The 16,588-nt window shown below is 45.9% G+C and overlaps 1 protein-coding gene across 2 annotated transcripts in view; it reads right to left on the reverse strand.

Moving 5' to 3' along the window:
- The window catches only part of LOC105029753 (golgin subfamily A member 4), a 185,073-nt gene that overhangs the window by 31,045 nt on the left and 137,440 nt on the right, over positions 1-16,588 (reverse strand). The window contains exons 13-18 of one of the 2 annotated variants that reach the window (XM_034296646.1): positions 9,340-9,486; positions 6,449-6,511; positions 4,481-4,756; positions 2,927-3,043; positions 2,751-2,843; positions 2,075-2,200 (exon numbers count right to left, since the gene is read on the reverse strand). In XM_034296646.1, the coding sequence (XP_034152537.1) occupies positions 2,075-2,200; positions 2,751-2,843; positions 2,927-3,043; positions 4,481-4,756; positions 6,449-6,511; positions 9,340-9,486 (822 nt within the window). The remainder of the gene's footprint in view (positions 1-2,074; positions 2,201-2,750; positions 2,844-2,926; positions 3,044-4,480; positions 4,757-6,448; positions 6,512-9,339; positions 9,487-16,588) is intronic. The other variant, XM_010903259.3, reaches the window with a different exon arrangement.

Here is a 16,588-nt window from a genome sequence, read left to right on the forward strand (position 1 = left end):
TGAAGAGTTGCCAACTGATGAAAAGACCTGACAATCACAGCCTTACAGAACCATGTAGCAGGGTTTAACAACAGTCCCAAAGAAAGTGAAGCTCATTCCTGTGGGTTACATAGATAATAAGGCATGATCTTTTCTGTCAACTTCCACAGTCTGGATTAAGTAATACATGATGTGATGTTTTATCCGATAACAACAATGTCACCATGTACTACAAACACACTCTTGTTTTACTAACTGTCCTCTTTTTCACTGACATGTTGTCTGCGTGTGTTTTATTCATGCATGTACAGTATGTGTATACAGTAGATGAAGTCAGTTATCATACATGACCACTGATCCCATTTCGGGGGTTTATATAATGTCTCAAAATGTATATATATTTTTTTGAATCAAATAGCTGATGTATTTGTATCCCTGTGGAGTGGCACTTAAATAACATGTTCTACCTCTAACGCCGAGACTGATGCAGACAGACTGACAGCCAGAGTGACAGTCACAGTCAATGACGCACAAGCTCAGCTATAACGCTAACTGTAATTCCATGACTGGGAGAAGTTCGTGACAGAAGCTTGTGTCAGGGCCACTGTTGCACAAACACACACACATCATGTAATGTTCAGTGAAACATTATCAATTATCAGAGAATAATTGCTGCATGTGTGCGCACAAGTGTGAAATTGAACAAAATCTCAGTCCATATAATTAAAGACAACAGGGCTGTGAACAGACAACCCAGAGAGAAGCCAGGGGAGCATGAAAGCATGAAGACAACCAGAGGCAACCACAGATTCATTGTGTTCTGCCCTACTCGGCTTGAGTCAGACCTGTAGCGCCTTGTTGTCTAGAGAAGTGGAATCTGATTCCCTGTAATATGTGTGGATGTTACCCTGTCCCCGCCCGAACCATCAGCCCTCCACCTCCTTCAGCACCAGGTTTCTGAGGTAGTAGGCTAAAAGAAAAGAGTGAGTGATAAACTCCTCCATCTCCCCTCACCTCCTCTCCCCTCCCCTCCACTCCCATCCTATCCAATCCCCACAGCTCAACCTGACCCATCCGTGTCTCCCTCCACCCGTCTGCTCAGATTAAAATGACATCTCCCTGTGAGTCTCAGGAAACGCCACATAAAGCAATTACTAACAAGCCTGATGTGCCCCCCCCCCCCTTTGTGTACAGGGGGGTGGAGGGAGGGGGAGCATGTGCCCTTCAGCAAAAATGAATTTTCCAATTGCAGTTAGTTCTGCCATGAATAAATAAACAAATGAATAATTGAGAGGGCAACATAAATAAATAACATCACAAACATTTCACTGGCACTCATAAGTATTCTGCAGATAACTTGGGCTGCATGCTAATGATAAAAACACTACATGTAGCAGGTTCCCAATGCATTATTCACTGCTCCCCTCCAAACCAAAATTAAATAAATAAAAATCTTTCAAGGAACTCAAAGCATCCTCTCAGCATTGAAGTGACAGACCTGTCCCATTTATAACACACAAGGACATCCTGGCAAACAAATGACTGACCAGTCACAGATGGAGGAATAAATACAGCAGCCCGGCGCACACAGCACGGCCATTGACAGACCCTCAAAAGTTCTCCTTCAAGAAGAAAACTCAGAAATAACACAAAGAAATCCCAGAGCAGGGAGGCAGCCATGGAACCGGACAGGCTGGACACTAACAGGATCACTGTGTCCTTGACTGTCTGCCTTCGTGATGAGTTAAAGCTAGATAGGGTACAGGTCTCAGCTTGTCCTGGGCGGATATGAGGTGATCCTGATCAGTCCTCAGTTCTGTGGCTATCCTTAGTACGGTCTCATCCTGGACACCTGAACACCACCACACCTGGTTAGTGCCTACATCCACCAAACTCCCACTGCCTCTTCTAATCAGCATGTATGCTTTTTTTCTACTACTGGGTAGATTTAAAACAACACCGAATCACCGCAGGGAGGTTGTGTTATGGAAACCATACTGATACATGGCCACAGCAGTTCTGATGTGAGCCGGACAGAATCACAGTCAGTTACATGAGAAAGGGGAGAGACGCTGTGTAACGTAGAGGCCAGTACCTCCTGCTGTGAAGCCTTGTGTTTCTGAGTGAGAAGGCCCAGGTCGTTCTTCAGGTTCTGGTTCTGATCCAGCACGTCACGCAGATCCTGCCTCAGCCTGCTCACCTCAGCCTCCTTCAGGACAAGCTTACGGGTCAAACGGAGAAGTAGTTAGGTTAGCAAAGGAGGCCAGCAAAGGAGGCTAGCAGAGGAGGCCAGCAAAGGAGACCAGCAAAGGAGGCCAGCAAAAGCTAGCAGAGGTATGTGAATGAAAATTCAGACCAATTAGCATATTCACTATGTTTCTACTGGTGACATTGACATTGTATATGAGGTACAACCACAAAGGCAATGAAATATTATCGTAACTGCCCAGTGTGAGCTAGTCACAGTTCTGACAGGCTATCCTTCTGAAAGCACATACAGAGCTCAGATACATACCAATGTTAATACCTTATGTGTTTTTCGTATTTCAGTATATGCTTTTCCTATTAATTGGACGACCAAAACATTTTAAATTCTCTGCAAGAAGCAAAGGGGCTCAGTCGTCATTATCAGAGGTATTGAGCGGCTTAATATGATTCAGATATGCCAGGAATTACATGTGTTATTGAAAAATTGATATATAGAACATCCATAAGTGGAATTTCATCACCAATGTAAGTATTTACACTACTTTATATTAATGTTAAAGTACCTGGGCACAGCATGTGCTATTCTGCTCCTGTAGCTGGACCAGATCGAAAAGGATGCCAGATATTTTCTCGTCTTTGTCCACACAACGGCTTTCCTGTGACATGGAAAACATAATTCCATTGTCATGAACATGCCAACAGATGGCATGATCAAATAAAAAAAAAAACAAGGTCTTACCAGCTTCTCCTTTTCTCTTCTGCATAATCTCAGCTCAGCAGTAACTTTCTGCAGTGCATCTTGGGAGGAGAGCAGCTGTTGACGTAGAGCCACGATCATCTCCTCCTTCTGGCCAAGCTATGAGACAAGGAGGAACACAACACACTTTAGAAGACGCCAAGGACAGGACTGATAAGCTGCTGACTGGGCTGTAACAGCTGAGTGGAAAGCAGATTCCTGTGCAACGCACTGCACCACTTGCAACCATGAAGCACCAAAAGGTTCAAATCAAACGTTATTTGTCTTCCATGAACGGCAAAGTGCTGGATGATTTCTAGAGTTCCATCTCATGGATCCACTTAATAACATGTGAAGACGTCCAAAAACCCAACATGGTGCTGGGAACACTATTATACATTTAAAATGGAAACCAAATACACATGTTCTGTCCAGGCAGCTTCCCTTGTTGTACTTCAAACATGTCCTTGACAAGCCGTACATTTTTCCCAGTTTTAAGTAAATTGGTTAGTCTGCTAGTTATATTTCTCCCATTTCCTGTTTCACAGCAAATTGGATAATATGGGGCTATACAGAACCATTTCTGCTGTTGTTATACAGCTTCGGAGAAATGATTGTCGATTACAGATAATTATCCATAAGGCAGCTTTCTCTCTCTGTTTTCACTGCCCAAATAATCCTGTCAGTATGATGAGACATTGGTAACCGGGCAGTGAAAACACAGGCGATATTTATAGTGTTATTTTGTTGTGAGTAATCATACACATGACAGAGAAAGGAAGCCTGGAACGAGTCAATTAACAACAACAACACTGATACCAAAAATATGTGAAATGGGTGAGAGGGCAGATGTGTTGTGGAGGAGAGGGGGTCAGGGCAGTTGTTGTGGTAGACCACCAGTCAGACAGACTGACTAGCAGAATAAGCTAAATGAGCTGACAGAGAGCCACAAGGTCATTCTGAGGTTCACCACAAAATGCTTTTATAAACCTCTGTGTCTCACTCTGAAACACAGGCACCTTATTTCCAGATAGAACATTCTGATTGGGAAAGGTTTTCCGTTGACTTGGACAAGTTACTCCTAACAGTGGTGGTTACTAGAGTAATAAGATCATAAGAAACAAACATGGGAGTAAAGAAAAGCAAATAACCCTTCTCTCTGTGAGGGACATTTTCCACAAAGACCATTAAGGAGCATAATTAACCTGCCTGCTAAGCACAAAATGTTAATTAAAACCACAGAGCTTACTAGCATTACAACACGGCGTTGCACATAAAGGCAAAACAAATGAAAACGACTCATTTCCTGTGTAGGTCTGCTGATTGCAGTCTGATGTGGAGCTCAGCTTAATTAGACCCCAGTGACCTGATGTGATGGAGCCTCGCTACACCCGCACCACCGCCACCAACCCTGCCCCCTCACCCTCCGCTTCCAGGCCCAGATTCCCTCCACCAACCCTGCCCCCTCACCCTCCGCTTCCAGGCCCAGATTCCCTCCACCACCCTCTGACCGTTCGACCCCGCACCCATGCTCCCTGTATGTCCCCAGCCTCTCACCCGACCCCGTGGGTCCTCCGGACTGTGCTGCAGCTCCTGGCCCTGGGCCCCTAGATGGGGGGCGTGCTCCTCCTGGAGTGTCGGGCTCCGGAGGGCTGCGTCCCTGGCCCCCTGTACCTCCTCCAGCTCAGCCTCTGACAGCACCAGTCGGTCTGAGGCAGTGTGGTAGCGCCCCCTCCACGCCGACAGCTCCCTGTCCTGCAGGACCCTCTCCTCCAACAGCTCCTGACCCACCAGGACAGCCTGGCTCTGCAGCCGCACCTCAGGCTGCCTCACCTGCACACACACGCACACACACACACGCACACACAGTCAGTTAGTCAGTTATATGGTGCAATACACGTCTTCAGTCTTTCATTCATTTCAGTCAGTAGACATCTATAAACAGCAGTCCCACCAGGAGGGTTGAGGACACTAAAGTACAGCCTTAAGAGTGTGTTGTGGCACTGCCACAGCTTGTTCCCAGGATGTTAAAACAACACGTATATAACAGCTCTAATGAGTTTTCACTAAGATCTAGTCAGAGAGCAGGACTACTCTTTATGAACTGACAAACTCACACAGTGACAGGATCAGCACATAAAAGTCCTCACCAATGAATGGAAAAGAGTGTAAGCTGAGTGTGAAAATATACTGTGGCGCGCACCTCTGCAGACCCTTCTATTAATCAATCTGTCTGCACTTTGTTTTCAGAGTAATCTTGCCCAACCACCAGAGAAGCACTCAGCAGTAAGTGGCGCTTGGCTGTGCTTTGAAGGCAGTGGTTTATTGAGGTCCCAGAGCACAGCAAGACCGTGCTGTAAAAACACCCAGTCTCAGAACTCAACAGACGCCTGAGGTTAGCCACCTCACACAGGGATCTAGCAGACCACCTAAAACTGGCCTCTTAACCCTCCTCTCTGTCAGTGGTTCCCTCTTAACCCTCCTCTCTGTCAGTGGTTTCCTCTGTCCCTCCTATCTGTCAGTGGTTCCCTCTGTTCCTGCTCTCTGTCAGTGGTTTCCTCTGTCCCTGGTCTCTGTCAGTGGTTTCCTCTGTCCATGGTCTCTGTCAGTGGTTTCCTCTGTCCCTGGTCTCTGTCAGTGGTTTCCTCTGTCCCTCCTATCTGTCAGTGGTTCCCTCTGTTCCTGCTCTCTGTCAGTGGTTTCCTCTGTCCCTGCTCTCTGTCAGTGGTTCCCTCTGTCCCTGCTCTCTGTCAGTGGTTCCCTCTGTTCCTGCTCTCTGTCAGTGGTTCCCTCTTAACCCTGCTCTCTGTCAGTGGTTCCCCCTGTCCCTGCTCTCTGTCAGTGGTTCCCCCTGTCCCTGCTCTCTGTCAGTGATTCCCTCTGTCCCTGCTCTCTGTCAGTGGTTCCCTCTGTCCCTGCTCTCTGTCAGTGGTTCCCTCTGTCCCTGCTCTCTGTCAGTGGTTCCCTCTGTTCCTGCTCTCTGTCAGTGGTTCCCTCTTAACCCTGCTCTCTGTCAGTGGTTCCCTCTGTCCCTGGTCTCTGTCAGTGGTTTCCTCTGTCCCTGGTCTCTGTCAGTGGTTTCCTCTGTCCCTGGTCTCTGTCAGTGGTTTCCTCTATCCCTGGTCTTTGTCAGTGGTTTCCTCTGTCCCTGGTCTCTGTCAGTGGTTTCCTCTGTCCCTGGTCTCTGTCAGTGGTTTCCCCTGTCCCTGGTCTTTGTCAGTGGTTTCCTCTGTCCCTGGTCTCTGTCAGTGGTTTCCTCTGTCCCTGGTCTTTGTCAGTGGTTTCCTCTGTCCCCGGTCTCTGTCAGTGGTTTCCTCTGTCCCTGGTCTTTGTCAGTGGTTTCTCACCACACCTTTGCTTAAGAAGCAAAAGTTGAAGGGTTGAGGGGTTTTAGAAGATACCACTGTGTCAGCCAATCAGATAGCTCGGAGCAAAGCAGCGTGATAGGAAAGGCCTTGTTAACCAAGCAGCGTTCTGTGTAATCCTGTTCCTGAGAGGTGTCAGCCGGAGCCTAGGGCCACAGACCTCATCCTTCAGCCGATGCTGCTCTTCTGTCAGCCTCTTCAGCTCCTCTTCTCTGCCATAAAGCTGAGGGGAAACCAAACCAATACGTAAAACGTAACGAGTGGCTGAAGAGAGCGTGGGCGGTTACACGGAAGGGCTGTTATAAGACAAATCTTAATGGCATTCACTTTCTTAATAGTACTAAGTCTCTTGACAATCACTGGTCAGGTCGAGGCCAATCCAGATGAATTACTAATGCTGCCATCTGGTCCTCTGGAGTGGCTGGACTCCCCTCCATCTTTCTGCTCTTTTACTTTAATAAAACAAAGTGCCTGTCCTTTCTTTACTTGACCTCTTCGAGAATACCTCTTTAAATATTTCAATATTAAGAGAGAGAAGAGCAAAAAAAAAAATGATAGTAGGAGTGCTGAAATATTAAAGGGACAGTGTGACGGGGCTGTTTGGGAGGTGAAGCAGGGAACCGGGGCGGGGGGGCAGATGAGAACGTGTGCGGAGGGGAAGAGAGGGGTGCAGCAGCAACAGACCTGACTACTGGGACAGGAGAGGCTGACCCAGGTACCTCAGGCCCCTGGGGCTCGCAGGCTTTATTAACACTGGCCCCTCACACGGAGGTGACATTCAGCTGTACAGGAACTCTGGCAGTTAGGGAAATGAAGTTAGTGGAGGCCCGAGACATCACTCAATGGTAAACAGCAGATATTGGGAAGGGAAAGACTTGCCCGACGGAAATGAAATCTTCCGAAAACTTTTTTGAAATGGTAGTTGAATCCGAGTGTGAACATCATGAGAGTCGGAGCAGGTCGTAGAGAGGCGCATAAACTCCCAGTCTGGGGGAGGGATTGCTCATACTTAAGTGACCCCTCTTCTTTCAGATCCAAAGGCAACACTCTTGACCTGTCTTTCCTCTTAACGCAAACACACTGTATCTGAATGCAACATTCCTATGCCAAGGACACAAACATTGAAGGTTTTTCCCCAGCACCAGAGAAGAGGCTTTGACCCAAGCCCTTATGGTAGCATAGTAGATGTATTTTTCCCTCAATAACTCAGTTCAGCAGTGTCAAAGCACGTATCCCCACTGCCATCCCGTTCTTTTGTCAAGGCTCTTTTTGAACTCAGTGAAAGGGAGGGATGAGTTGTCAGGAAGTATTAAAAATCATGAGTGTTTGAGCAGCTCAAGGTACTGAATTGTACATTTGTACATACATTTGGGTTTGTATCAAGTGCTTTTACAGTTGATGCATTTAGTATAATAATACTGTTATATACAGTTATAGACAGTTTATGTATGTGTGTGTAACTGAACAGGTCAACAGACAGAGCATCTCCTGTCTCTCATTCTTCTGTCTCCCCAGCTCCCTTTGTAAGTCTCCAATCAGCTCTTCCTTGTGCTGCTGTCCCTCCCCCCACCCAAAACGCACATTATACCCGGATGGCACACAGAGACACACAGGGGAGAGTGGAAGTGTCTGTTTTTAAAGGTGTCAGCGGATACCTTTGAATTATGCATATCACACCTTTAAAATGATCCATTAGCAGGTTACAGCATGAGAGCTGCTAAATCAGCTGACAGGACTCTAGCAGAGACAATACCCTCCACTCTCACTGACACATGATAAGGAGTGGTTGTCCCTAGCTGGGGAGGGTCGCTGGGTCACAGAGGTGCCCTCTGTTCAGGCCTCTGTTCCTGTAGGGCTAAACAAGGACCAGACCCACTGCCGTCCCCAGGGGGAGAGGCCAAAAGGGGAAGGATAGACAGGGGAAAAGAGAGGGATAGAAGGAGAGGATAGAGGGGAAAAGAGAGGGATAGAAGGAGAGGATAGAGGGAAAGGAGAGGGACAGAAGGAGAGGATAGAGGGGAAAGGAGAGGGATAGAAGGAGAGGATAGAGGGGAAAGGAGAGGGACAGAAGGAGAGGATAGAGGGGAAAGGAGAGGGATAGAAGGAAAGGATAGAGGGGAAAGGAGAGGGATAGAAGGAGAGGATAGAGGGGAAAGGAGAGGGACAGAAGGAGAGGACAGAGGGGAAAAGAGAGGGACAGAAGGAGAGGACAGAGGGGAAAGGAGAGGGATAGAAGGAGATGATAGAGGGGAAAGGAGAGGGACAGAAGGAGAGGACAGAGGGGAAAGGAGAGGGACAGAAGGAGAGGATAGAGGGGAAAGGAGAGGGACAGAAGGAGAGGACAGAGGGGAAAGGAGAGGGACAGAAGGAGAGGATAGAGGGGAAAGGAGAGGGACAGAAGGAGAGGACAGAGGGGAAAGGAGAGGGAAAACGAGAGCACTCAACATCTCCTCAACACCCCCTGCACATCTCGACACTGATTTATAATTTTAATATCTCTCTTTAATATATCTAATTTCCACAGTAGCACACACTTTCCAAATGTCATTTTCCAATTTATGTCAAACCGTCTGACCATTTTTCTTAATACGGCTTATGACAAGCCCAGGTGCCGGGCGTATATGCAATTCAGATGGAGTGTCTTCCAGACGTGGCAGCGTACACATCAGGGTGTTTGTGTTTATCTCTATCAGTCTGCTCAATATTGTCAGAGGGAGGCGGAGACGGAAAGTGTTGTACACCAGAGAATTTATTCTTTTTTTTGCGTGGAGAAATGGCTGCAGGGAACAAAATAATAATTCAGTCATAAATCTAATAATTACAGTTATCATTATAAGAATTATGATAGTGGTAATGATAATGTTTTAAAATATGCATTAATGCTAAGAGCCTGAAATGGAACGTGGGACGGCTTTACGGTCATTATATGAATATTTATGTTAATTAAAACAGGGCCTCCCCTTTTATGTACCACTATATCTCAGCGCTAATCGTCAGAGTGAAACACAAAGGGGACGGCAGTGGAGGAGCAGGATGCAGGGTTGAGCTCACCCGTAGAATGGCGCTGTGGAGCTCATCTCGGGCCGGGCTCAACTTGCCCTGAAAGGCGGATCGCTCTCCACCCCACTCCATCTCCCGCTCACGTAGCGTAGCCATTGACCTCTGGAGCCTGGGCACCTCAGCACTCATGTCCTGCTGCTGTGGGACGTAGAAAAGAGAAGTGTCAATCATGCACACGCACACACACACAGGAACTCATATAATAGAACAGCCAACTCGAAAAACACTTGGTCTTTTTTTGGACATGAGTTACAGGCTCTCATCCAAGCTTGATCATACAATGATGGGATGAGAGAGAAAGCCACATTTTGATTTTGAAGGGGTTACAGGGGTTCATTGCATAAAGGTAAACATAATGGATGCTAATTTAATATCCTGAAATTCCACCAATCAAACTTAACAGATTATTTGGATGGACTGGATGCTGTCATAGCAAATATTCCAACCACATGAACCATCTACAATTATGGTCTATAAGACAACCAACGCCCCTTCTCGTACCATCTATATCCTTCGTGACCATTAAGAAAACTTGTGGAGAGCCCACTTAATCACAATGACACAATCTCAACAAACGGATTTCAAGGCCAGATATATTACAATTGTAAGGTCATTTCTAAGGGTACAATGTATAAACAGCCAATCAGATTTCTCAGAAACCAGACTGAGATCATCAAATGCTATATTCCTGATGAAGTTGAAGCTGGACATGCATATTTAAGCCCAATGCTGACCATGTATCAAACGTACAACACTGTACTATAGGCAGTCGTAATCAGTTTTTCGATTTGACCATGCGCCACCTTATGATTCAGAGCAGGCATTTATTGCTACCTAATGCCATCAAGAATCTTGATGTGTCCGTGGATGAGGCTGAATCGGCTCCAGTGTGGGCAACAGATGGCACTGACTTTCAAGCTCTTATCAACCGGGCAGTTTTGGTAACCTTCCACATCCCCAAAGAAACTGGAAGAGGCAGTGGCCGTTGGGCCCAAACGTAGAATTGTAATATGAATTTGGATAATTCTGTCCTAAGTCCCGTTCTGCAGGAATAGTATGGGGAAGTGCTGAAATGATTAGGCTACTACTACGGAGCACTGGCACAATTTTGACACTGTTGGGAACAGACATGTAAGTTATTTTCCCTGACTAATATAATTCCAGAATGAAGACCTGTCTTTTAGACAATTAGTAAGATTTTGTTATATTAACAATTACGGGGACTGCACATGCTCTGAACATTTTGATAAATGTCCGTAAATTATGCTTGTTGCAAGCTAATAAACCCCAATCAGGTCAGCACCGTAGTTCAGCTGTTTTGAATCAGCACCTTGCTGTTAGCTTGAGTGCGGAAGTTTACAGATGCTGTGAGGTAGGTCATTATTTATAACCATTGATACAATTCTCGTTTTGGCTCGATTCTTTCAGGAGAACATACAGAGACCAATATCAATACACCATGGCCTTCGCATTTTGGAAAACCGAATGTATCATATATTCTTGAACACTACATCCTTTGCCCCGTTCAGTTCCATTAAGCCTGGAGAGTGACTGCAGGAAAAACTGAAATAATTTTACGAAAAAAAATTCTCTAAGAACTAGGATCATGCTAGATATAGCGCACTTTTACTTTGAGAGCAAGTTTTTGGTAGTTGGTCGTTCCCTTTTAAAATGACCCTAGCTTAACGGCTTTCTTCGGGAGCGCACCACCTGTATGGTGGTACGTCTCTCTTGCCGTTATTGTTTTTGACCCACGGAAACGGTTCTTTCTACAAAAACGATCACATTCGCTTTGCCTCGTACGACGCCATGTTTGGATCCCACTCTAGAATGCACTATGAACTATGATTGGTCCAAACAGACAAGCAATAGAATATTAGCCTATTGGTCAAAAAGAAGACACCGGTACTGTACCACACCGAAGTGGGAAAAGAAGTGTTCTCACACTAATGCGAGAACAAGCAAAAATGGAAGAAGGAAGTGACAAAAATAGATAGATAAAACTGGTAGAAACACTGTAGGCAGTAATTAGAACTGTGAGTCTATTGGGGTAGGTTTCTACCTTTGCATACCTGCATTTAGCAATATTCGACCATTCAACTTTACAAAAAAGGTCCTTGCGAATTGTAGATGGACCGCATTCTTCAAGTTATTAAAATTGATTTCTCAGCCACCATAACAATGTCATGTTAAACTGTGAACTTTCCCAACTGTCCCAGTTTCAGTATTCTTGCTAAGGCAGCATTTTTTTGGTATATTCCTCCATTCATTGTTTCTTTCTATCCTGACAAGTGCCCCAGTCCTTGATGATGAAAAACATCCCCACAAGATCATCATGGCTGAGCATTTTCTTTATAATGTACCAGTGAAACATCTGAATTTAACCTGAAATAATTTGAATGATTACAATTTTTAGGCCAAATAACTTTGTGTGCGATACTGAAGGTCACTAGTTACACCTGTGATAATGTAGAATTCCTCTAAGAAAGGGAATGGAAACTTATGATACTTATATTTCAGCTTTGTATTTTTAATATATAACATTGAAACCGTTTATTTTTATTTTATTTGTTCAATATATTCTTTTAGAATATGTGACTATAATAATTAATTTGTATGCTTGTGGATATCACCCATTAAAACATTTTCCTCTTGCAGTTTTAATAATGTCTGTGCCAGGAATTTCTCCTGGTTAAGTAGGGATACCTAACTTGAGAAGGGTCCTTGGTGGTGCGACACATGAATGTTATGTGTGTATTTGGATGTGTTGAAACAGTAGCTGTCTGAAAAGTAACTATGGTGGCATCTACTATTGCAGTTATGCAAATGTTCACTAGATTTGAACACTAACACCCTTGAAATGGGTCTTACAATTTAAAGGGCCTTAGAATGTGTACTGAATATGGTATCTGCCAATATTTTGCTGGACACCATTAAGCATTGTGTTTAACTGACTAACGTTTCTTTTTAACTTTACCTCCACAACAAATAGCATGTATGAACTGTATGGCTTTTGCCACTGGCTGTTTTAACAGCTTATTAGCCACTCGTGAATGACATTGATACAATAACTACCAATATAGGTGACGATTACTGACCTCTTCGTAATGTGAAAAGATGAGAGAATCGTGTAGTAAGCAAAGTTTTTGTCTATCCTGAACAAATCCTAATGCATAATTAGAAAATCCACCAGAACTGTTTTATTGTAGCCTTCCTATAACATAGCTACTGAAGGTTGCAGCCAGCAAAAAAAGTTTTTGTCTGTCCTGTCTGTCCTGAACAAATCCTAAGGCATAATTTATTTTGAATGTGACAGGAGTCCAACCGTATTCCATGTCTCTAACCACTACACCATTTAACAAGAGGTAGTCAATCACTCAGTCGCTCACTAAGACATTCGCTCTTCTAGGCCGGCTCCGCTTTCACGGTCCGGCAAAAATATCCATGGTTGGTCTACAAAAAGGGTTAATGTATGATTCTTGTTGAGAACCTCTTGCTAGATAACAGGCTTGATGACAGGCAGCTCATCAAGCCACTAAGGTAGATGAATCATATAATGCACACAGATAACATACTGAGTAGTTCCTCAAAAAACTTTTTGGCACTTAGGCCCAGCTCTCTTTGTTGGTGTTAGCCGGCAGTGATTCTGTTTGTCAGCTGCCTATTGACAGGTCCGAGAGATGCCATATAATGATTACAAGGAACGTAGTCAACGAGGAATCCAGTCTGCCCTGGCTGGGGCCTGTGTGTGTGGCTGCACTATCTACAGCTGTGTGTCAACGGTGCGGTCTGGTATGATGTGGAGATCCTCGCCCAGCTGCTCCTCCTTCCACCAACTGCATCAACTCATACAGCAGTGGCCACCAGCGTGCATTCCAGACCCTTGAATAAGGGTAAAAATAACAGGAACAAGTTGTCGGAAATGAAATTTCAATTCATCCAGTCCCTTTATATACTGGTGCAGGAGCCTGCCGTCGAGAGGGAGGGATCAATAGTGTTTAGACAGCAGAGCAGATTTTCTAAGCGCCGGATCAATAGGAAAGAGAGAGGGAAAAATACCCTGGCTTTTCTTTGGATGTTGTAGTAAATAGGAACAAATCCGTGGCCTTAGGCTAAATGGATTGACCAGCTGTTTCCCAGTTCTGTGCTGTAAATAAAGATCTATTCTGAAGTCTCTGATGGAGGCCCAAAGGGGAGAGTGCCACCAACCGTGCTACTGTAGGCTGCCTGAGACATGCACCTGACTGGACCAGGAAAGTAGGGGACAGAGCTAGTGGGGGAGATAGAGAGAGGGACTAGAGGACATGGAGGTAGTGGGGGAGATATGGAGAGGGACTAGAGGACATGGAGGTAGTGGGGGAGATAGAGAGAGGGACTAGAGGACATGGAGGTAGTGGGGGAGATACAGAGAGGGACCAGAGGACATGGAGGTAGTGGGGGAGATACAGAGAGGGACCAGAGGACATGGAGGTAGTGGGGGAGATAGAGAGAGGGACTAGAGGACATGGAGGTAGTGGGGGAGATAGAGAGAGGGACCAGAGGACATGGAGGTAGTGGGGGAGATAAGAGAGGGACTAGAGGACATGGAGGTAGTGGGGGAGATATGGAGAGGGACCAGAGGACATGGAGGTAGTGGGGGAGATAGAGAGAGGGACCAGAGGACATGGAGGTAGTGGGGGAGATAGAGAGAGGGACTAGAGGACATGGAGGTAGTGGGGGAGATATGGAGAGGGACCAGAGGACATGGAGGTAGTGGGGGAGATAGAGAGAGGGACTAGAGGACATGGAGGTAGTGGGGGAGATAGAGAGAGGAACCAGAGGACATAGAGGTAGTGGGGGAGATAGAGAGAGGGACCAGAGGACATGGAGGTAGTGGGGGAGATAGAGAGAGGGACCAGAGGACATAGAGGTAGTGGGGCAGATAGAGAGAGGGACCAGAGGACATAGAGGTAGTGGGGTCACTGGAGGCTTCAAGGCCAAGGGGCCTGTACAGTACTTCCGGAGCACAGTATATAGTCAGAACAAAATAAAACGTAATTGGGGAAGATATATTTTTATGATCTGTATTTTAGTATGTCTGTGACCTTATCTAGTGAAAACGCTGAAAATGCCACAAGAAAGAGATGGATGTTTCTCTGCTTTTCATAAGAGAAGAAACCGATAAACAAACCTGATTCACGATAGGTCACTAAAGATGACTTGTTGGCTAACTTAAAAATAGTAATTAGGTGAACCAGTCAGTCCTTTCGCATAGTGGAGTGTCGAAGGTCAGATATGGCAGCTAGATCACTGGGCTAATCAGAGTTGAGCATCCTGACAGGATGACTGATCACCTGGCCGGTTCCCCTCACCTCTGGACTTATTAAAGAAAAACAGCACAGGACCTGCTCCCCTAGACTCACACCCCTCACTGGTCAACCGCCTTGGAGAAGGTGACGTACGGAATTCATTACCAAGTCCACAGCCCAAACAAAATACACACTGTAAGAAAAACAATAAAATAACCCCTGGTCATTCCTGATTGCCTGAAATCACAGAGAAAGACACATTAAAAGTAAATGGGTTTGCTAAAGAATGGTGGTAGACTCTAGCTGCAGGGGCGAGGAGCGTGGGTGGTTGGGGGTGATGGTTGCTAGGCTGTGTCTGGCCACTGTGTCAGGAGTTGAGTAAACCATCCTCATGGTCTCCTCCACCCTCTGGCCCCGGATCCTGCTGATGGAAGGGGGTCACAGCAGCAGAGGCCTACAGCAGACATACCTCTGTGCTGCTGTTCTGGTCCTCTACTCCAACCAGCTGCAGGTCCATTACTGGCACACACGCTCACTCTAAGTGATTTCTAATTGCCCTCATTCTGCCACCCTGTCAGGGAGAACGCCGGTGACATGAAAGGGCTCCACTCTGCGCGTCAGCTGACAGACAACCTGGAATTTGGTGACGGTGAGGCGGTTGCAGAGCACAGAGGGAACTGAGTCCAGACATTACGCACTCGTACACAAACACCAGGCAGACTTTTATCTCCAAACCAATAAAAATGTCATCAGCCATGTTGTGTCATTGATTAAGTCATTAAATCTATATAAATGTGTATACTATTGGATGTTCAATAAGTCTGGTCAGCTGTGTGTCCCAAAGCCCTCCTACTCACTGTGGTAAAGGTCACTGAAGATTGGACATTTACAGCTTGTCATGGCAGAACCAGCTGTATGCAAAAACTGTCGTTAAACATTTACATTGCAGGTTTCCCGAAATCCTTCCTTTGTTTTCTTGCTCGTATTGTTTTTCTTTTATTATTTATATTAAAACAGTTCATATTGACGAATGGCAAAGCCTGCCTATGATTGCAGCTCGTTGCACTCCTTCCTGGCAGCTGATCAAACCCCATTTACTTGGCGCGAGACTGGACCAGACGTCTGGTGGTTAAACCCAGTCTCTCCCTGTGCCCAGGCCTCGCCTATGGGGGAGATGTTTCACTGTCTGTGTATGCAGCTCCCCCTCAACATGTCAGGTCTGGCATCACAGGCTCAGCGGGCCTGGCGGGTGACACAGAATGGCCCTGGCTCCTGCTGTTGAGGCCATGCCGTCTTTCATGTGTCATGTAAAAAAATGGCACATTGAGATGCTCTTATCGAAAGAACGAACCCTGATATGGTCAGAGTTGAGGGTTTTGAAGCGCAGGGGGATGAGAATGCTTGGAGATAGACTTCTAATTCCCTAGAGCAAACATATTGAACGCTTGTTAAATATACAATGACAATGTAATTGATCCGAATTTGAAATCTAGGCACTTTCTTAATATTGTCCATCAAAGCTCTAGATTGACCGCAGGGGTGAGTTAAGAAGGTTACTAGAGAGTGGTCAGGATTATGGCAACATCCTTGAAGACTATCTGTGCCATATCGTGGCCTGTTTGTAATTGGTTTCCTCCTCCCGGTCTTTGAGGAATTTGGTGGAAACATGGCACAACTGAGTGCGTTTTATGTGGACCAGAACAGAGGCTTCTAATGTATAACACAGGGAAGTCCAGTATGCAGACGCCCCGGGCTATTCTCTAAGTGGTCTTTACCTTGAAAACACAGGTGCCCTCCTGGGGGATGGGATGAGTGGTTCTGCTGGGGCAGGATGGGGGGCAAGGACAGAGAAGCATCGCTCAGAGCTCCATGCAACGCTCTGAATAATATATCCATACATCATCAGTCCATGTCAGACTTTGATTCACGGCAGAGGACTTGCAGAAACCACT

This window comes from Esox lucius, chromosome 2 (genome assembly GCF_011004845.1).
Source record: "Esox lucius isolate fEsoLuc1 chromosome 2, fEsoLuc1.pri, whole genome shotgun sequence".
NCBI classification, from domain to species: domain Eukaryota; kingdom Metazoa; phylum Chordata; class Actinopteri; order Esociformes; family Esocidae; genus Esox; species Esox lucius.